The 20,468-nt window shown below is 38.8% G+C and overlaps 1 protein-coding gene across 8 annotated transcripts in view; it reads left to right on the top strand.

Moving 5' to 3' along the window:
* Positions 1–20,468, top strand: part of LOC106510102 (uncharacterized) — a 94,893-nt gene that overhangs the window by 34,580 nt on the left and 39,845 nt on the right. For all 8 annotated transcript variants that reach the window (XR_014843111.1, XR_014843110.1, XR_002343354.2 and 5 more), the window contains one exon: positions 6,074–6,276. Coding sequence is in view for 2 of the 8 variants with exons in the window: in XM_085021232.1 (XP_084877358.1) it covers positions 6,074–6,276 (203 nt within the window). In the remaining 6 variants the exon portion in view is untranslated. The remainder of the gene's footprint in view (positions 1–6,073; positions 6,277–20,468) is intronic.

Here is a 20,468-nt window from a genome sequence, read left to right as displayed (position 1 = left end):
GTAATGAGAACAGCAGATACTTCAAAACCAAACACTCTGGTCCCTCTTCCCGAAGATGTGAGGCAGCCATGGGGATGATTCATTCAACATTCTTCTTAGCTCTATAGAGGTATAAAGAAAGGAAATCACCTGGTGGAGGTATTTTTTTTTTTTTCCAGTCTTTTTTTTTAGGGCCACAACCACAGCTTATGGAAGCTCCCAGCCTAAGGGTAGAATTGGAGCTGTAGCTGCCAGCCTACACCACAGCCACAGCAATGCCAGACCTGAGCTGCATCTGCAACCTACACCACAGCTCATGGCAACACTGGATCCCTAACCCACTGAGTAAGGCCAGGGATTGAACCCAAGTCTTCACGGGTAATATTTGGGTTTGTTACTGCTGAGCCATGATGGGAACTCCTGGAGAGATATTTCTTTCTTTTTCTTTTTTTTTTGTCTTTTTAGCTATTTCTTGGGCTGCTCCCTCGGCATATGGAGGTTCCAAGGCTAGGGGTCGAATCAGAGCTGTAGCCACCAGCCTACGCCAGAGCCACAGCAACGCGGGATCCGAGCCGCATCTGCGAGCTACACCACAGCTCACTGCAACGCCAGATCGTCAACCCACTGAGCAAGGGCAGGGACTGAACCCGCAACCTCATGGTTCCTAGTCGGATTCGTTAACCACTGCGCCATGACGGGAACTCCTGGAGAGATATTTCTTATAAGCACCTCACATGAGGGTGCTGCCTTTAAACACCCAAAAGTCCTTCCAGAGGCAATTTTACTCATGGCTTGGAACAATTTGTGACATGACTCCCTGAGTACATTGTTCACCTAGCTCAAATCAGACATTCCTCATCTCTAACCTAAGACTAGCAAGCCTTCGTCCTTGGTTCTTAATGAGAAGCTTTGCTGTTTCACCAGGTTTACTGGTAGTAAGACTAAGCAGGAAATTCCACTTTCAGTGTCATGAAAGGGGCCCCACTGACACATCACTGGGAATGACAATACGTTATAGAACCTCTTGAAGGCCAGTGAAGATTTTATTGCTTTCCCTTTACCCTATTATGGTCTCAGGTGAGACTTGCTTAGGCAACTATACTCTGCCTTTAGAAAAAAGAAAAAAAAAAAAAAAAGAATGTTATTTTAGGATATAGCTCATTTAATATCTCCTTATATGACATGCCTGCCTGTTTTTAATTCTACTAAGCATATACAGTTAGAAATTAATCAGAAAGAACAATTAGCCTCCTTTTGGAAGAAAAAGCACAGAGAAACAAAAAGAAAGCTTTCTCTCAACTGGAAATGAATTTCACCACTCATTAGCAGCCTCTAGCTGAACAAAAGCAATGCTCTGAACAAATTTGGAATACCAGATCTGGTACGACCTTTAACTTCCCATGCAATGTATACACCTCACTCAGCACTTTTCCTGTCCCACGTATTTAAGTAAAGTTAATGCCTAAATGGGGCCTGGATTTTGAAGGCCCTCTCTCTGGCTCCAGAGATAGGAGTAAGTCAGCACATGTTAAATTTGGAGGTTGGACTGGAGATCTCCCAAATTATTCTGGTTAAGGTGGGAAAGTCACTTATAAAAACCACAACCTTGGAGAGAAAGGTTGAAAACAGGTCCATTTCCTTTCTAACATTAGATTCCAGATCCTTACTTGGGATCCCCCTAATTAGAAGTGGAATTTTCCCATTCTAGGCATCAACCCATGGCTCTGGTCTTTCCCTCCCAATCCTCTCTTGTCCCACTTGAACTCAAATGCTCTTTGAAGTGCCCTCTCTTTTGGGCTCTTTTCCTCTAGAAGAGAAGAGTCAGTTGCTATGCTGCCCACTATGAATTATGGCAAAGAGACTACAATGTCTCTGTTTCTCTTATGAACTGGGCATGGAGCCAGGCATTTTTACACGTATTTTCTTTTTGTCTTTTTAACACATCCCTAGAATAAGACTTATTATCTTCCATGTACAGGTTAGTTACCCAAAACTCAGAGTTAAAGAACTTCTCCAAGGTCATTAAACTAATAAATGTCAGGAACAGGATTTAGAAGCAGGCCTAACTCCAGAGACTGTGCTCTGTACAAAAGCCTCTTCTCCTGCCCTCTTTCACTTAAAATTTTCATATTAGCATTGACTCTTTTGTTAGGCTTCCTGTAAATTGAAGGCTTCTGTTAAAACTCAAATGGGTCCTAAATCAGTAGCACATTAAAATCCATAAAGGTCTCATTCTGTTCAGAAGACAAAATAGGTCAGATCTTATATGGCATCTGCACAGCACAGACCATTTAGGCAGAGACAACATTTTTTTTTTTCTTTTTTTTTGTCTTTTGTCTTTTCAGGGCTGCACCCATGGCATATGGAAATTCCCAGGCTAGGGGTCTAATCAGAGCTACAGCTGCCGGTCCACACCACAGCCACAGCAATGCCAGACCCAAGCCGAGTCTGTGACCTACACCACAGCTCCCGGCGTTCCTTAACCCACTAAGTGAGGCCAGGGATCAAACCCACAACTTCATGGTTCCTAGTTGGATTCGTTTCCTCTGCACCATGATGGGAACTCCCAAGAGACAACATTTTTAACAATGACAAAGATTTGACAGCATTCCAGAGCCCTATTACATGTAGAGTTGAATTAATCTTTACAGAACATCCATGGAGTCATCTCAAATTTACTCCAGTTTATAAATAATGAAATGGAGTGTGAGAGCTTCAGCCCTTTGTCTATGGCCCCATATCCAGTGAATAGTGAGAAGGGCTTAACCTCAGGTCTTCTGGTTCTAGATCCTGCTGTTTTGTTACCATAGTCTCTGTTGATTGTGAATAACCTTCAAAGGTCCATAGAACCAATAAAACCCCAGTGTTTTATTCCATTGTCCCCAGTGTTTGACCTTGTCCAAATTAGCATCACCACCTGAGTTAAGATATGATAATGATGACACTGGGAAGATAAGCATTAATAAGACAGGTAAGTTATTAGCATGGATTCTTTTCCTGGTTAAAACATCACAGTGTTCAGTGTAGCTCCACAAACCTTAAAAAGTTATCAAATATCTGTTGACAATGAGGGAAGAGAGGGATGATGGGAAGACAAGGAGAGGAGGATTTTGGCATTGAATTTCATCTCCAAACCATGTAATATTGATCATTCATGCATTTGTTCATTCTTCTGTTCATTCAATAAATATTTTTTGATTGCCTGCTATCTGCCAGGTCTGTTATAGGGATTATAGACACGCCAAGAAATGAGACAAAAATCCTTTCCTTCATGAAGTTTACAGCCATGAAAGACATGTCGATGATGCAAATAAAACATAAATGAAATGATTTCAGATTGTTGTACTATGAAGAAACTAACCCAGAGAATGGGTCATAGGGTAGTGGTGGTGTGGTGCAAAGGAGTATTTCTGCCAGGTGGATTGGAAAAGGCTTTTCTGAGGAGGAGATAGTTGGTATAAATGAGAAAGAGGAATCAGCCCAGAGACGGCCATTTCAAGCAGAAGGAGCTTCAGGGACTAGTGTTTGTGTTAAGGAAAACTTGGAGAGTTCAAAGAATAGAAAAATGGACAGTGTAAGCAGAGCATGCTTAGGAAAATGGAGAACAGGAGTGGAAAGCAGGGGCCAGATCGTGGAGTGCTTTGGAGGCCAGAGGTTTGCTTTGGTCTAATTATAATGAGGAGTCATTGTAGAATTTTAAGTAAAATAATTTGATTTTTGTTTCAAAAGGGTCATGGTAGCTACTACAAAAATAGTCCACACAACTTAAAATAGATTTACAAGGAGATCCTGCTGAATAGCATTGAGAACTTTGTCTAGATACTCATGTTGCAACAGAAGAAAGGGTGGGGGAAAAAATGTAATTGTAATGTATACATGTAAGGATAACCTGACCCCCTTCCTGTACAGTGGGAAAATAAAAAAAATTATTAAAAAAAATAGTCCAAAGGGGAGTGCATAAATAAGGATATAAAATTATAAAGGCTTAGACTTAGGCTAACCCAGGGAAAAAATCTGGCCCTTAGATAAAAAGTTTGCAACCCTTGGACTAGGATACTGCATGAAGTAGTTGAATTCAGAAAATATTTCAGATGTGGGGGTAACAGCACTGGCTGTTGATTTGGATGTGGAGGTGGGAGTGAGAGTGAAGGAGAGGATGAATATGGGTTGACTGGAGCAAATTAGTAAATGGTGACACAATTCACAGAGATGGAAAAAGACTGAAGGGGAGTTCCCATCATGGCTCAACAGAAACAAACCTGACTAACATTCATGAGGATGTGGGTTCGATCCCTGGCCTCGCTCAGTGGGTTAAGTTGCCGGGAGCTCTGGTGTAGGTTGCACACATGGCTTGGATCCTGAGTTGCTGTGGCTGTGATTTAGGCCAGGGTAGAAAAGTTTTGAGATAGGAAAATTAAAAATCCCATTTTTAAACCTGTGTGAACAGCTCTTTAAGACAAACCCCATATGGAAAGTTTTAATCATTTTGTGCATCAGGACAGTAATAATGATGAACAAAAACTGTCCTGTTATTGACACTATTATTCTCATATTATGAATTCCTAAACTTGTATGTTCTGAACCCCATCCAAACCAAAATTTCCCCTGGCAGAGTAGAAGCACATTGCAATATTATTAGCAGCATAACTGTCATTTTACTCCAATCATTCAGCAAAGCTCTATTCCTGAAGCACTCAGATGACCCATATTCTGTATTCCTAAATTTGGGTGCTAAGACTATTTTTCTTTCTCTGCTGGAGAAAAGTTTCACATTACAGATATGTGTCTTGCAAATTCAGTTTTCAGTCTCTACTGAGTCTTCAGTCTTACCTGGGTGTGTCCTGGGTGAACCCTTAAGATAAATGAACAAACTTGTCTTTTTGTTGTTATGAGTTGTTCTCCTAAGAACTTTTTGGTCATCTTTTACTCTCCTTATGCATCCAGCCATCGTTTCCCACAGAGAACCTCCATCCTCACCTGCTTTGGTGTATTGTAGCTTTATGCCAGGGCTCCTTCCCCTTCCTACAGTCTTCCCCCAGCATCCCAATTTCTTTCTCTCCATCTTCTTCTGCTTCCCTCTTGTCCATCCACATCGGTGGAAGTGGTGTCCCTTTTCCTACTAAATTTACTGGATTGAATCCATTCTGATACCTGGGACCTTCTTCCATCAATGACAACACAGTAACCCTCAAACCATCAGACCAAAAAAAAAAAAAAAAATAGTATCAGCCATAGTCTATATCCACACATCCCTGTATCTCCTCTACCTCTTCTTTCCTCTTCCCCCTTTGGCCAAACTACTTAAAATAGTTATTTAAATACCTTTTCATTTGTATTCATTACCCAAGCTGTCCTCTATCTTTGGCAAAATCAGCTCTTGCCTCTACAGAATGTCTAGTACAATGCTTTTCTCCTTTGAAGCCCGATAACACTGTGAGAAAATCATTATTACTCCCATATCATAAATAAATACTTGAGTCTGACAAAATTCATTTGCCCATTGTCATACTTAGTACATGGAAGAACTGGGGTTCAAATTGAGAATATCCTCCATTTCCCATTAATAGCTATAATGTTTCCCTTCCACAAAGTAAGGTTCATTTGTCGACTCAGTAAAGTGAAAATTTGGAATTTGAACACAAGTTTTCATTTGCCTATTAATTGTATGGGGCTGTATGCTTTCTTGTTTATTCATATTTCTATTTATTTATTTAGTCTTTTTAGGACTGCACCCTTGGCATATGGAAATTTCCAGGCTAGGGGTCAAATTGGAGCTGCAGCTGCCAGATTATGCCACAGCCACAGCAACACAGGATCCTTAACCCCCAAAGAAAGGCCAGAGATTGAACTCACCTCCTCATGAATACCAGTTGGGTTCATTACTACTGAGCCTCCATGGGAACTCAGATTATTTGTTTTTATTATACCAAGCTAATTTTCCTGAGAATTTCCTTATATTAACTATGGGGGAGGAGTAGAAAATTTAGAATTTTATAATTTTAGGAAAAGAAGACCTTCTTGATGGTAATTCTTTTTATCTGTATAAACCTTCAATCTTTCACTTAATGCCGATGTCTCTTCTCTCTTCCATCAGAGCAGACAGACACTTCTAAAATCAATAGACTGATGATTCACACTGCAGTCAAGTTCTGCTGGAAAGTAAGAGATAAATATGCATTTATGAGATTCAGAATGCTATTTTCAAACACCTGCAAAGAAGAGAACACTGTGTCAATGTATCCAGTCACATATTTGAGAGTCTGCAGAACCTGTCTACCTAATGCCCATTGGGATGTGGTAAGCGGATGTAGGATGTAGTACTGAAGAATGTAGGAAGGGGAATAGGTGTTTGCATCTGTCCAGGTGGGTTTTTTTGTTTGTTTGTTTGTTTGTTTGTTTTTGACACACTTGTGGCATGTAGAAGTTCTCGGGCTAGAGATAAAACCTTGGCCATAGCAGTGATCAAAGTCACAGAAGTGACAACTCTGGATCCTTAATCCTCTGTGCACAGGAGAACACCAGGAAGAACTTTTTTAAAAAAACTTTGCATTTCTTTTATTTTTTAAATTCATCTTTATTGAGATATAATGGGCAAATAAAATTATAAGATATTTAAAGGGTACATCATGGTGGTCTGATATATGTATACATTGTTAAAGGATTCACCTTATGTAAGTAATTAATGCATCCATCACCTTACATATGTATCTTCTTTCTTCTTCCCTTTCCTTCCTCCCTCCCTTCCTTCCTTCTTTCTCTTTCTTTCCTTTTATTGGTGGGAATGAATTTAAGTTCTATACCCTTAACACATTTCAATTATGCAACACAATGTTATTATTATAGTCACCATGTTTTGCTTTAGATCCTCGACCTCATTCATCTTATAGCTAATTCTGTGCTCTTTACCAATCTCACCCTACCTTCCTCTCTACCCCTTCCCCAACCCCTTGCAACCACTTTCCTACTCTACCTTTCTGTAGGTTGAATTTTTTTTAAATTTCACATATATATATAATACCCTGTGATATTTATCTTTCTCTCTTTTAGTTCACTTAGCATAATGCCCTCGAGGTCCCTGCATATCATGTGAAAATTGTGTGTGTGTGTGTGTGTGTGTGTGTGCCTATAGCATATCTTTATCCATTCATCTACTGACAGACACTTAGGTTGTTTCCATTATCTTGGCTGTTGTGTATAATGCTGTAGTAAACAGGGATAGGAGTATAGATACATTTTTGATATCCTGTTTTCATTTCTTTTGGGTATACACCCAGAAGTGGACTTGCTGAATCTGTAGCTAATTTTAGGGTGGTTGGGGAAATACTCATATTGTTTCTTTTATAGAGGCCAAACCAATTTACATTCTCACCAACAGTGCACAAGAGTTTCCCAAGAAGAACTTTGTAGGCCTTCATTTTACCATTTTACAGCTAAGAAAATTGAGGTTCTAGCGTGTCACATGGACTGCCAAACCAAATTTAGAAGATCTGGGACTTAAATAAATTCCTCTGACTGCTAGAGAAGGGCTTTTCACCTTCAAAGAGTCACTTGATGTACCTGAGTCTTATGTATAAGTATGCAAGGCGATTTGGGGCACAGATATTCTGGCAGTTTACTTACTGATCTGTACCATGTGACCCCTGGGTCAGGCTGATGATTTCCCATCTCCTCAGACTCCCCTAGACATGCGAAGTTCAGAATTCCAGTCAGAGGCTCTTCTTAGATTCCAAACTTTTTAATGAAATATATCTTACTATCCTGGTGAATTGGAAAGAGCAAGGGCAACACACTTTCTGCTGGCTGGGGAGTCAGTGACTTGGTGACAATTACTTGATGTGGGTGTGCTCAATGAGCTCTAGAGCAGCAAACTGCAACTCTTAGCCACATTCATCATTCAAGTCAATTAATGAGGTCCCAGCCTAAAAGGGTCATTAATCTCTATAGATGTTGCTTGTCAAATTCCAGAATCTTTCTTCTACTGATCCACCTGCAAACGTGGAGCAGAGGAAAAGAGAAGACCCAAACAGCTGGCTCATTGGGCAGACTTGGCCAGTGATGCTCATGACCATGGGCTGACTCATGTTCTTGGCTGGAGAAGTGAGTGCCAGTTTGGTGCCCTAGAAACCCTGCTCTCCTCTTGCAAAATTCGTGTCCTGAAATGTTTATGCCAGAGAGCTGGGAAAGATTGGAATCATAATTTTGAGTGTGCTCACCTCTTATTCCTGCTCACCCTCATTTCCGTATCTAGCCCTTGAAGTTCTAATAAAAATCCCTTCAGTCTAAATGTTGTAGTGGAAAGAATACTGCAAACATGTAGGCATTTTAATTTTCTGTCAATTCTTTAGTTATAAGTCCTTTGCCAAGCTGTTAAGTCTTCTTGGGCTTCGTATTAGTTTCCCGGGGAGGCTATAACAGATGGCTACAAATACAGTAGCTTAGAACAACATAAATTTATTATCTCACAATTCTTGAGGACAGAAATATGAAATCAGTATTGCTTTGCTGAAACAAAGATGTTGGCGGGGCATGGTACCTTCAGAAGTACTAGGGAGAATCTTTCCTTGCCTCTACCTACTGCTGGTAGCTGCTAGCTTTCCTTGGTGTATGACCATGTCACTCAAATATTCAAGACCAGTATCTTCAAATCTATCTCTACTGTCTCACATCACTTTCTTCACTGTATGTCCACGTGTAAAATCTCTGCCTCTCTGGTAAGGATATATGTGACTGCCTTTGGGGCCTATCTGGAAAATCCACGATAGTATCCCCATCTCAAAATCCTTAACTCTTTTTTTTTTTTGCTGCCATGTGGGTGACATTCGTAACTTCTGGGAATTAGGATATAGAATCTTTGGGGGACCCATTTTTCAGCCTAGCACAGTCTTCAAATGCCTCATCAATGGAATAATAATATTAGAACTTTGTGGGTTTATTAATGATGGCCATTCTGACTGTGCTGGAGAGGCTGTGGAGAAAAGGGAACCCTCCTGCACTGCTGGTGGGAATGTAAATTGGTACAGCCACTATGGAGAACAGTTTGGAGATACCTTAGAAAGCTATACATAGAACTTCCATATGATCCCGCAATCCCACTCTTGGGCATATATCCAGACAAAACTCTACTTAAAAGAGACAAACGCACCCACATGTTCATTGCAGCACTATTCACAATAGCCAGGACATGGAAACAACCCAAATGTCCATCGACAGATAGATTGGATTCGGAAGAAGTGGTATATATACACAATGGAATACTACTCAGCCATAAAAAAGAATGACATAATGCCATTTGCAGCAACATGGATGGAACTAGAGAATCTCATACTGAGTGAAATGAGCCAGAAAGACAAAGGCAAATACCATATGATATCACTTATAACTGGAATCTAGTATCCAGCACAAATGAACATCTCAGAAAAGAAAATCATGGACTTGGAGAATAGACTTGTGGCTGCTTGATGGGAGGGGGAGGGAGTGGGAGGGATCAGGAGCTTGGACTTATCAGACACAACTTAGAATAGATTTATAAGGAGATCCTGCTGAATAGCATTGAGAACTTTGTCTAGATACTCATGTTGCAACAGAACAAAGGGTGGGGGAAAAATGTAAATGTAATGTATACATGTAAGGATAACCTGATCCCCTTGCTGTACAGTGGGAAAATAAAAAAAATGATAATAATATTAGAACTCTAACCACTTGAACTGTGCTACTTGGAGTTCCCTTCTGATTGCAAGATGTAAGATTGATATCAATTCCAAATTTCAAGGTGGTCCCAAGAAAATTCTAAGCCCAGCAGAGCAATTTCAGTAGGTTTACAAGTCTGAGAGCAATACTTTTTGGCTCTAGGCTACACCCTTAGGTCCCATGATGGCTCCGCTGGCCTCTGTGTCACCTGCTCTGCCCTTGGAGTCATCCTTCTTTTCTTGAAGAGTAGCACATGTCTGCAGCTGAGTAGCTCCATCTGTCTATTTCCTGACTATAGAATTTAGAGGGCCAATAGCCCTCTTTCATTTTTTTCCTGTCTCTGTTCCTTTCAGTCTAAGCTGGTAGTGACCATTAATTATATCTGCAAAGACACCCCCACTTTTTTTCAACTAAGGTCATGTTCACAGCTTCTGGTGGCTAGAATGTGTACATATGCTTTTGAGGGGGGGCCACCATTCACTCCACTTCACATTACCATCTCCATTCTCTATATGCAACACTGGATGAGACAGGAAATCTGAAATAAATAGTTTTCTTTTTTTGGCCATGTCCACGGCATGTGGAAGTTCCCCATCCAGGGACTGAACCATGCCAGAGCAGCAATCTAAACTGCTGCAGTGGCAACACTGGATCCCTAAACTGTTGCACCACAAGAGAACTCCAACAGTTTGATTTGAAGTGAGAAGATGTGAGAATCCTCAGTCACTGATCTGTCCAATTCTGAAGTCTTCCTCTGTGATGGCCTTCTGCTTTTTTTTTTTTTTTTCTTTTCTTTTTAGGGCCTCACCCACAGCATATGGAGGTTCCCAGGCTAGGGATCTAATCGGAGCTACAGCTGCTGGCCTACACCAGAGCCACAGCAATGCCAGATCTGAACCGTGTCTGTGACCTACACCATAGCTCACGGCAATGCTGGATCCTTAACCCACTGAGCAAGGCCATGGATTGAACCCCCAACCTCATGGTTCCCAGTCAGATTCGTTAACCACTGTGCCATGACGGGAACTCCTTAAATAACTTTTAATAAATTCTTCCTTCCCTTCCCCTGATGAGAAAATAAGACTATGATAACAGAACAAACAATTCATTAGGACAAGGTCATATATTTTCTAGCTGAACTAACATAGTTTTAAAAAGATTTTTATACACTTGATCCATCAGTGGAAAGAGAGTTGGAGAGGCAGTTTTTAAAAAAATTTCTTAGGGCATTAAGTGTCTCAAAAGGCATCAGTTACCATATTGAATTTTGGTGTCTCTTAATATTTTATGTCCCAGCCAAGGAGTAATTTTCCATTCTTCTCTCTGGTATTAAGCAGTCTGCAACATCAAGACTATTACTTAGAAGTGAACTGAGTGACTCACACTTAACAGTGATTCCAGAAGTGTTGGTTAACTTCTTTCTTGGGAGTCTGCATTTATCCAATCTTTCTTTCCAAAAAGTAGATGCTAACACCATGAAAAACCATTGCATACCTCATTAATAAAGGTAATGCTGGCTCACTCTTCATAGGACATGCATTTTGCATCATAGGGTAGAATTATGCCTACCATGTCTCCTTTTCTGAAACTGAGATGACAATATCTACCTATTGCCAAAATGAATATGCCTTGAATTTTATTATTTGTTTCTCAATGATTTCTGTGATCAGAGCTATTACTATTGCCTATTTTGTTTTGATATGTAAAAATATATATACGTGTGTGTGTGTATATATATATGTGTACGTATATATTTAGAGATATATGCAACAACCCTTTAGAGTCTGCCTTGTTTAACCTTTTAGAGTTTGAGGGATAACAATTGCTTTGGAGGAATAGAGTCAAGTTCTTGAAGGACCCTGGGATCTTAGATGATCTAAGATTGCCCAAGGGCATGGATGAAAGTTTTGGTGTCTCCTTTTCTCTATAAATGTTCCTAGCTTATTCATTGTCATTAGTAAGTAGGGATTAAATATGAATTTAAAAACATATCTTTAACATAGCAGTTTTGGCATTTATGAGATTAAAATATAATAAATGTCATTAAAAATGTGAGGGTAATATTTAGTCAGAGTAAAGCTTCAATATAGGGTCACTTGAAGCAAGTGGAAGGATGGTTAAAATAAAATCAAGCAACTAAAGAATAGTAGAGAACCAAATGACACTCTGAATCATTTGTCAGCTAATGAACTTTTACTATCTATCTCACTTGAGTGTATGCCAAACATTGAGTTTATGGTGAGGAAAAAGAATAATATCAAGTAAGGAAATTGAGGTCAATAGGAAATATAAAAGCATATGAATTACAAAAATCAATTATATATGTTTTAGCTAGATCTCCTTTTACCCATTGTCAAACTCCTTTTGTTAAAAATCTCAAGATTTTGTGCAAATTTTATTTTCCAGTTAATTTCTTACCCAGACATTAATAGGGTGCATTTGTTTTCTTTCCTCTCCCTTTTTGACATTAAGATTTCCTCTGACTTTTTTAAACTTTTTTTTTCCTATTTCTATGCTGTTAAAATCATCTTAAAAAAAAAGCCTTCAAAGTCTTTAATGATTAACTGATAGATGCAATGTAAATTAGGTTATAATCATGAAATTTAGAAACCGTCAGAATTGGCTTCATATAATATGAGCTCTTGCGGAAATTCTTTAGTTCTACTCAACCTCAAGGTCTTCACTTATAAAATGAAGGCACTAAAGTTACTTGTCTCATAGGATTTCAGTGAGGACCCATCCCCTAGTTTATAATAACTCAATAGATGGTAACCATCATAGCTATTAACTATTGCATATAAGACACAACACCTCTAACAATTACTTAAACAAATTTCTGTGGAACACATTTCTCACTGGCTAGGGGACTACTCCAAATTATTTTTAATTCATTACTCACTAAATATTCTCCTGCATCTTTGATCCATTCTGACCTTAAATTTGTATTATAATTATGAAAGCGTAGAGCTTAGTATATAAATCGCTGGGGATTGGTTAAAATAATTATTGACCCATCCCTTAATGGTCACAACATAATAATGGGAAAGGGGATGAGCCTTCTGCATGCTGCCAACACTTGCTGGATGATGACCAGAGACACAGAGGTGAAGGATTGGGTGACTTGGTGGCAACATTCCCAAGACTTTCAGCCCAGTGTTCCTTTCTTCTGCAGTGATTGTTATTGATAGCCTTAATTTCTGGAGCATCTAAGCAAGTCGCCTCAAAGGAACTTATCAAAGAAAGTAAGAAGCTACAAGGATAAGTTAATTTTCCTTGTATAATTATGACTTTGAATATAATCACATTGAAAATTATGTATAACTTCATTACATTTTTAACTTGTGAATTGTCAGTCCCTAAAAATAAGAAATAGCATTTATGTAGTACTCAACTGGTCTTAAGTCCTTTATCCAAAAGTCCTGCATATTTTCCTTCTGTATCTTACAGAGCTGAAGTTTGCTTTTTAAAAAAGGGTCAGAGAAAAGCTAGATTCAATTGTAGCAGACTGATAATAACTCAATAGATGGTAATTTGGAAAATTTCCTTCAAGGTATCTTTCTTATTCCCTTTTTTCCACAAAAAGACAGAAGAGAGAAAGATGGCGATGCTGAAGCTGCCATCAGGGGAAGGGAAGGACAAAGGAGATGTAGTTATTTGTTATTTTCATGTACACAGAGCTATCTTTCATGGAGAATCTTGATTTGATCAGCATTTGGGAAAACTTTCCTAGCATTTGTGAAAACCATCAGGGTTGATGGTCAAGTCTAGTGGTTGGAAGAGGAGAAGGTGGACTGTGTTATTTAAAAGATAGGAAGAACTAACCTAACATCCTTCTAGATCTCTTTAACCCCAAACCAGACAAACATAAAATACTATTTGGCCATAGTCACAGTCGCTTCTTAGTTATTTTGATAGGAGAAAATTCTATTTGAAAATTTCAAATTATTTGGCAATCATAATTGGATAAAAATGTTTGAAGTAATGGGTCTTTTGAGGCAGTTCAAGGTATGCATACAGAGCTAGGGTTGAATGGCTAAGTATCCATCAGGTTCATAAATACTTCATATATAGAATTTATTTGTTTATGGCTTCATAGGTGGTATGTGGAGATAAGCAACAGTGAGTGTTTGCCAAAAACTTTGCAAAAGGGAAGTGAAATTGCCACCAGAAATAACCTAACACCGCAGATAAACTATATAATGCATTTACTACTTAGAATAGGCAAGATTTTATTATAGTGAAAAACAACCCCAAGATCTCCATGGTTAAAAAACATTAAGGTTTATTTCTTATTCATAACATGTGTCCTTCACAAAATATCTAGAGGCCTATGTTCCATGTTTTCTTGCCCTTGGGACCCAGACTAAACCCTGTCTGGAGAATTGGCTGTTGTTGGTTATCTTGGCAGATACAGAGAACTAAGGAGAATTTTGCAATGTTTCAGTGTAGAAGTGACATATACTCCTTTGCTTGAAAAATATTGGTCACAGTCAAGTGGAGGTTATGATGTCTAGATTCACAGAAGGTCTCATTACAATGACTGTTATCAAATCTTAAAGGAAGTGATTGGCTCACAGGCCATCAGGACTATCGACTGTAACCAGGTTTCAAAAGTTAACATGTTTGAACAAAATTTCAATTATATTGTACATGAAGGTCATCTGCCTTAGTAACATAGAAATAAAGTCATAGATTTAGATATTGGCAATGTTCCATTCACACTCTTTCTGAAAAAGAGTGGTCTAGATAGACAGTAACAAGTATCTAGTTATTCTGACAGGTAAATCCTTACTGTAGAAATGGAAGCATTCATTGGCAAAGCCTGATGTTCACTCAATATTTGATTATTTTGGTTTTCCTTGGTCTCATTTTATGATCACCAAGAAATGTCTTAAGAATTAGACTTTCCAGGAGGCTTTTCTACAAAGAAGGAAAGCCATTGATACTACAGTTTTGTAAATTATTTTCTCGTGAACTTAGCTTGAATAAATTTTCTAAATGCTGTGAATGTGAAAACAAAATGTATGTATGCACACAGATGAATGGATTAAGAAGAAGATGTGTTACATATATATAATGGAATACTATTCAGCCATAAAAAGGACAAAATAATGCCATTTGCAACAACATGGATGGAACTAGAGATTCTCATACTAAGTGAAGTAAGTCAGAAAGAGAAAGACAAATACCATATGATATCACTTATATGTGCAATCTAAAATATGGCACTGATGATCCTATCTACAAAGCAGAAACAGATCATGGACATGGCGAGCAGACTTGTGGTTGCCAGAGGGGGGAAGGGAGAGGGAGGGAGTGGGATGGACAGGGGGTTTGGGGCTGGTGGATGCACACTATTACATTTGGAATGGATGGGCAATGGGGTCCTACTCTACAGCACAGGAAACTCTGTGTGAGGGGGTTACTTTTCTGTACAACAGAAATTGAAGAAACATTGTAAATCAACTATACATTAATAAAAAATGTTATATATAAGGAATACATATGTAGCCCATATATTTTAAATTGATAACCAAATGAAAATCAAAGAATTTATAGGAAAGGTCTTAGACAAAAATGACCTTAATAAAAGTACATACAAAATGCCAAGAAATTCTTTAAGACTTCTTCCCAAAGCAACACAGGAAATATTTGAAGACAATGCTTTATTATTATTAATTATTAATAATAATTATTATTTTGTAGTACTTTCAACCATAATTAGAGAAATATGGAAGTGCTTGCTCTATGTGGTACATTAAAATTTAAAGAATGCTTTAGCTGTAGTGTTTTCGACAATAATACAAAGGATCACAACATTTCATCTTAAGTGCCATTTCAAGGAACCAAAGGACAAAATATGAGCTTACCCCTCAACCAAAATTCAAGAAATGATTGGAAAATCCATTTTCAAGCTGAATTACTGAAGAGGTAGAGGGAACATTTTTTGTTGCCTCGATTCAACTCATCCCTAATAAACTGTAGAAAGCACGGCTATTGGTAAGATTTGACAGAATCAATTCTATACTAGTATTTATTACTAAAATTTTCTATTTTAAGCAACAATAAGCATTTTGCTTCTAATTTATAAATCAGAAAATGTGGCTTTACTTAGTTCCTTAGAGAAATAAAGGCAAATATAGGATAACGTATGTTCATTGCTGTGATTTTCTTATGCTGATTTTCGACAAGAATTGGTGTCTTTTTAGAAGACAAAACAAACATAAAAATAAAAAACTCATGGAGTTCCCTTTGCGGCACAGGGGAAAAGAATGTGACTATGAAGCATGAGGTTGCAGGTTCAATCCCTAACCTCTTTCAGGTGGTTAAGGATTCGGTGTTGCCGTGAGCTGTGGAGTAGGATGCACACATGGCTTGGGTCCTGCGTTGCTGCGGCTGTGGTGTAGGCTGGTGGCTGTAGCTCCAATTAGACCCGTAGCCTAGGAATGTCCATATGCTGCCAGTGTGGCACTAAAAAGCAGCAACAGCCAAAAAACCCCCAAAAAACTCAGAGTTCCTGTTGTGGCCCAGTGGGTTAAGGACCCGATGATGTCTCTTTGAGGATGAATGTTCCATCCCTGGCCTTACTCTGTGGGTTAAGGATCCAGTGTTACCATGAGCTGTTGTGTATGTTGCAGATGTGGCTCAGATCTGGTGTTGCTGTGGCTGTGGTGGAGGCCAGCAACTGCAGCTCCGATTTGACCTCTAGCCTGGGAACTTCCATGTGCTGCAGGTGTGGCCATTAAAAAAATAAAAAATAAAGAATTCTTTAATTGAAATAAATATTTTTTCTGTTTCACCTTGGACTTATGAGATTCTGTCTTTAACTTAGTGCTTTCACCATAAATGCTAACTCCAAATTCTTTTCTGAAGATTGTGCACTATGCTCTGTTTTGGTTACTTACTGTTTTGATTACTTACCTCCCCTCAACCATCCAGTTGTAACTGTCCTTCTATCCATCACTAAAACAGCACAGTTAGCTTTGTCTTTTGATAATGTCTGAGTCATGCCGCTGTAGATATTGTAATCATTCTCATTTTCATTATCTGAACTCTTAGGAAATATAGTGAAAAAAAAATTCACTACCTCTGTATTACTACGAAGCTCAATTATTGGTCCACAGACAAAATAAAAAATGGACTATTGTAACTCTCTTGTGGCACAGTGGATTAAAGATCTGGCAATGTCACTGCAGTGGCTTGGATCACTGCTTTGGTGCAGGTTCAATTCCTGGCCTGGGAACTTCCACATGCCATGGGCATAGTCCTAAAAATAATTTTTTTAGTTAAAAAAAGTTTAAAATAGATTGTTAATGTTCATGATTACCATGATATTAAGTTGAACACTTAAATCCTATCACTAGGGGTAATGCTACATTTCATTATTGTGAAATGCCAATATGTAATTGTTGCTGAAATCAGCAGTTGCCATGGTCTGAATGTTTGTGTCCATCCCAAGTTCATATACAGAAACCTAACCCTGAAGACGATGGTACTAGAGGGTGGGGCCATTGACAGGTGATTAGGACATTAGGGTGGAGCCCTCACGGAAGAGACTAGTGCCCTTATACAAGATGGCCAGTAGAGCTCCCTTGCCCTTTCTGCTATGTAAGAATGAAGCCCTGAGGTGCCATCTATGAACCAAGAAGTGGGCTCTTACCAGAAACTGAATCTTCTCATGCCTTGGTCTTAGACGTCTAGCCTCAAGAACCATGTGAAATTAATTTCTGTTGTTTATAAGCTGCCCAGAGTATGTTTTTTTTTTTTTTTTGTTATAGTGGCATAGACTAAAACAGAAGTCATGGGAAAAAGCAACGACCATTATAGAAGGCAGATAATCTGTGTTGCATTCATTGGCACCCAAAATAGTATTGCTTTCAGCACCTACTTTTTGGTCCTCTGTGTGGTTTTGTACTTTTTACCTAGCCTTTCATCCCCATCACCACTGGGACTTTCTGCATACCAGGGAAGAGTTCCCCCAGACAAGGGATAACTCAGCACTAAAACTGGGGTCATCCTGGGCAGAGTGGGGTGGTTTGTCATCCTGCATTAGAATGAAGTCCCTATACTCCAAAAAAGTCATTTCTGGGTAGATAAATACACATTATGAGACCTCTCTTCTGATTTGGCATAACCATCTCTGCTCACCAAGGCTTTGCTATGGTATCCCAAGGAATACCTTTCTCTCCCACTCTATTTCTCCCTCTCCCTCTCAGCACATTAAGTTGACCATTTGCTTAGAGGCCAAGTAAATGTGTGACAGTGAGCTTCATAACAGAAAGGAGCAATTGAGGTAGCTGTCTGGACAATTTAGACAAAGAGGTTTATTCCTGTTGGTAATTGGAAACTAGGCAGAGGTGAGTATGAGCCATGAATAATCTGATCCTTGCCCTCTTCCATATAGTTGGATACATGCAAAGGAAGGGCTTGTCCTTCTGAGCCAGAGCCATCTGTAAAATGCTCCAGTCGAGGCTAACAAGGAAAACAGGCTCTCTCCCTCAGAAGTGTCATTAAATGTATGAAGTTCTGGTTAGAGCTCCAAGAATCATCTTTGTTCATCACTTCCCTGCACCTTTTAAGGAATTATTTATTTCCCAAGAGGCTGCCTACTCGGGAAATGAACTTCCTCTTATCTTATTATTGATGAGTTCCAAAACCTCTCCCTCCACTCAGAGGCCAGAGTCAGGATGGAGTGTGTTATGTGACATCTGATTGGCTATTTGAATTTGGGGCATGGTTTGCCTAGATGCTGTTATATTCCTTTTACTGTCTCTGTTCATGTTTTTCCTCCTCTGTTTCTGCTTATTTTTATTTGTGGTGATTACATATCCTTCTTCACTGCCCAGCTTGTACCCTTACTGCAGGTACACAGTCTAAGGAGGCATTTGGACCTCTGAGAATCTTTCCATCCAAGTTGAGTGAGGGTTTAAATTTTGCCCAGTAGGTCCATTTTCCTAAGGGTGCCTATGACTCGGAGACCTTACTTACATTGCCAAAAAATGAAACAAAACAAAAAACGAAAAGCCTAAATGAGAGCTTCTGAGGATTTAAAAATTTTACTGACTCCTCTGATCTTGTCCTGGGGGAAGAAGACTTTCCTTTAATGACCTGCTGTCCAAATTTCCCCCTTTTTCTATGTTGTTCATTTATAAAGGTCCTTTTATAAAGGTGCGTATTAGCAAAATTAGGGAGTTTCTGCAAACTTTCATTTTGTTTTGTTTTGTTGTCTTTTTTTTTTTTTTTTGCTATGTCCATGACATGTGGAAGTTCCCAGGTGAAGGATTAAACCTGTACCACAGCAGTGGCCCAAGCCCCTGCAGTGACAATGCTGAACCCTTAACCTGCTAGGCGTCCAGGGAACTCTATAAAGTTTCTGCAGAACTTTGAATACTTCTACTAAAATAAAACAAAGCAATCTAAAACAACAAAAAAAGCATTTATTTCCTGAATAATATTTTAACCACACTGAATTGCACCATGACTTATGTGCATGTTTCTGAAACACAAAAATACCTCCAGGGATGACAAATGGAGTCTGGGTCAAATGGAAAGAGAAGATGTTGTCTAGCAAGACTCAAATGTTGTGTTCTCCCTCATCCCCATTTTATAGGGCTCCTCAGGCTAATGCAGCCTGCATGAAACTTTCAGGGAGATGAAGAGCTGCTATGGCTGGGTGGAAGGTTTTCCTTTCATATCGAGAGATTTTCAGTTTGGTGGCGGAAACAGAGGTGGAAATATCCAGAGTTGCCAAGTAGAACTCAGGGCAATGTTGAAAAAAAAACTTAGGGTTGTTAAAACCATATTTTACCCAGCTGTCATTAATGGGACTGGATCTCACAAAGCCCAACAGAGATTTTCTTGGTGCTGCCTAGAATCCCAGCCCTTGGCATTGCAAAAATGCTAAAGAAAATCAATTAATTTTCTGCCAGGAGTGTTCTTGGTGCCAGGCAAGGATCCCTGCTTCTGCTTTCCTCAGAATTTTAATTTGCTTAGCTCTGGTTTTCAAACCAGTCTCCTACAGAGAACATTCCATGTTCCATGACTAAAATGTTTAGTGCTGCAGTTTTCTGTCACTAAAATAGAAAAATGGATGTTACATCCCAATTCACAGAGAAAACAAAATTATGGAATAGCTAATAGATTTTTAGCTGGCTCTCTCATAAATGTTTTTGCGACTTTTCAACATCTAAATGAATAAGTAAGTCATGAAAATAAAAGAGAAAAATAAATGTTTGCTAAGATAATCAAAAAGATGTCTTTTAGAATTCTTATTCCGCCACTAATGTGAGCAAGTTAATTCACTGTTCAATCATCAGGAAAATGGGGATATAAAAGTTAGCTCACTGGGTGGTTATAATAATTTAGAGGAGTATCCTGCGGTGAAGTGTGTTAAGGATCTGGGGTTGCCACTGAAGTGCCTCGGGTTGTTGCTGTGGTGTGGGTTCGATCTCTGGCCCAGAGACCTCCACATACCTTGGGTGCAGCCTAAATAAATAAATAAGATAATATATATTAGCTAATATGTGTAAAGACCTTCGTATCTTACACATGTTACAGACTCAAAAAATATTCACAATTAAAAAAAATATGGATGGAGTTCCCATTGTAGCTCAGTGGTAATAAATCTGACCAGTATCTATGATCATTTAGTAATCATGTAATGCTCAAATCAAAGCAATAATAATACATTCAGCAATTTGTTAAAACTAAACAAATGAATAATAGGATATTATATGAGTGTAGAGGTATGAAAGAAACCAGAAGAGATGAGACTAATATGAATATTTTTGAATAGCCAACTT

This window comes from Sus scrofa, chromosome 4 (genome assembly GCF_054392235.1).
Source record: "Sus scrofa isolate SSC_HxYL_T2T_F1_AM1 chromosome 4, Sscrofa_HxYL_maternal_Yorkshire_Landrace_v2.0, whole genome shotgun sequence".
NCBI lineage: Eukaryota > Metazoa > Chordata > Mammalia > Artiodactyla > Suidae > Sus > Sus scrofa.
Note: the sequence above shows the minus strand (reverse complement) of the source record. Positions and strands in the feature narration are given on the sequence as shown.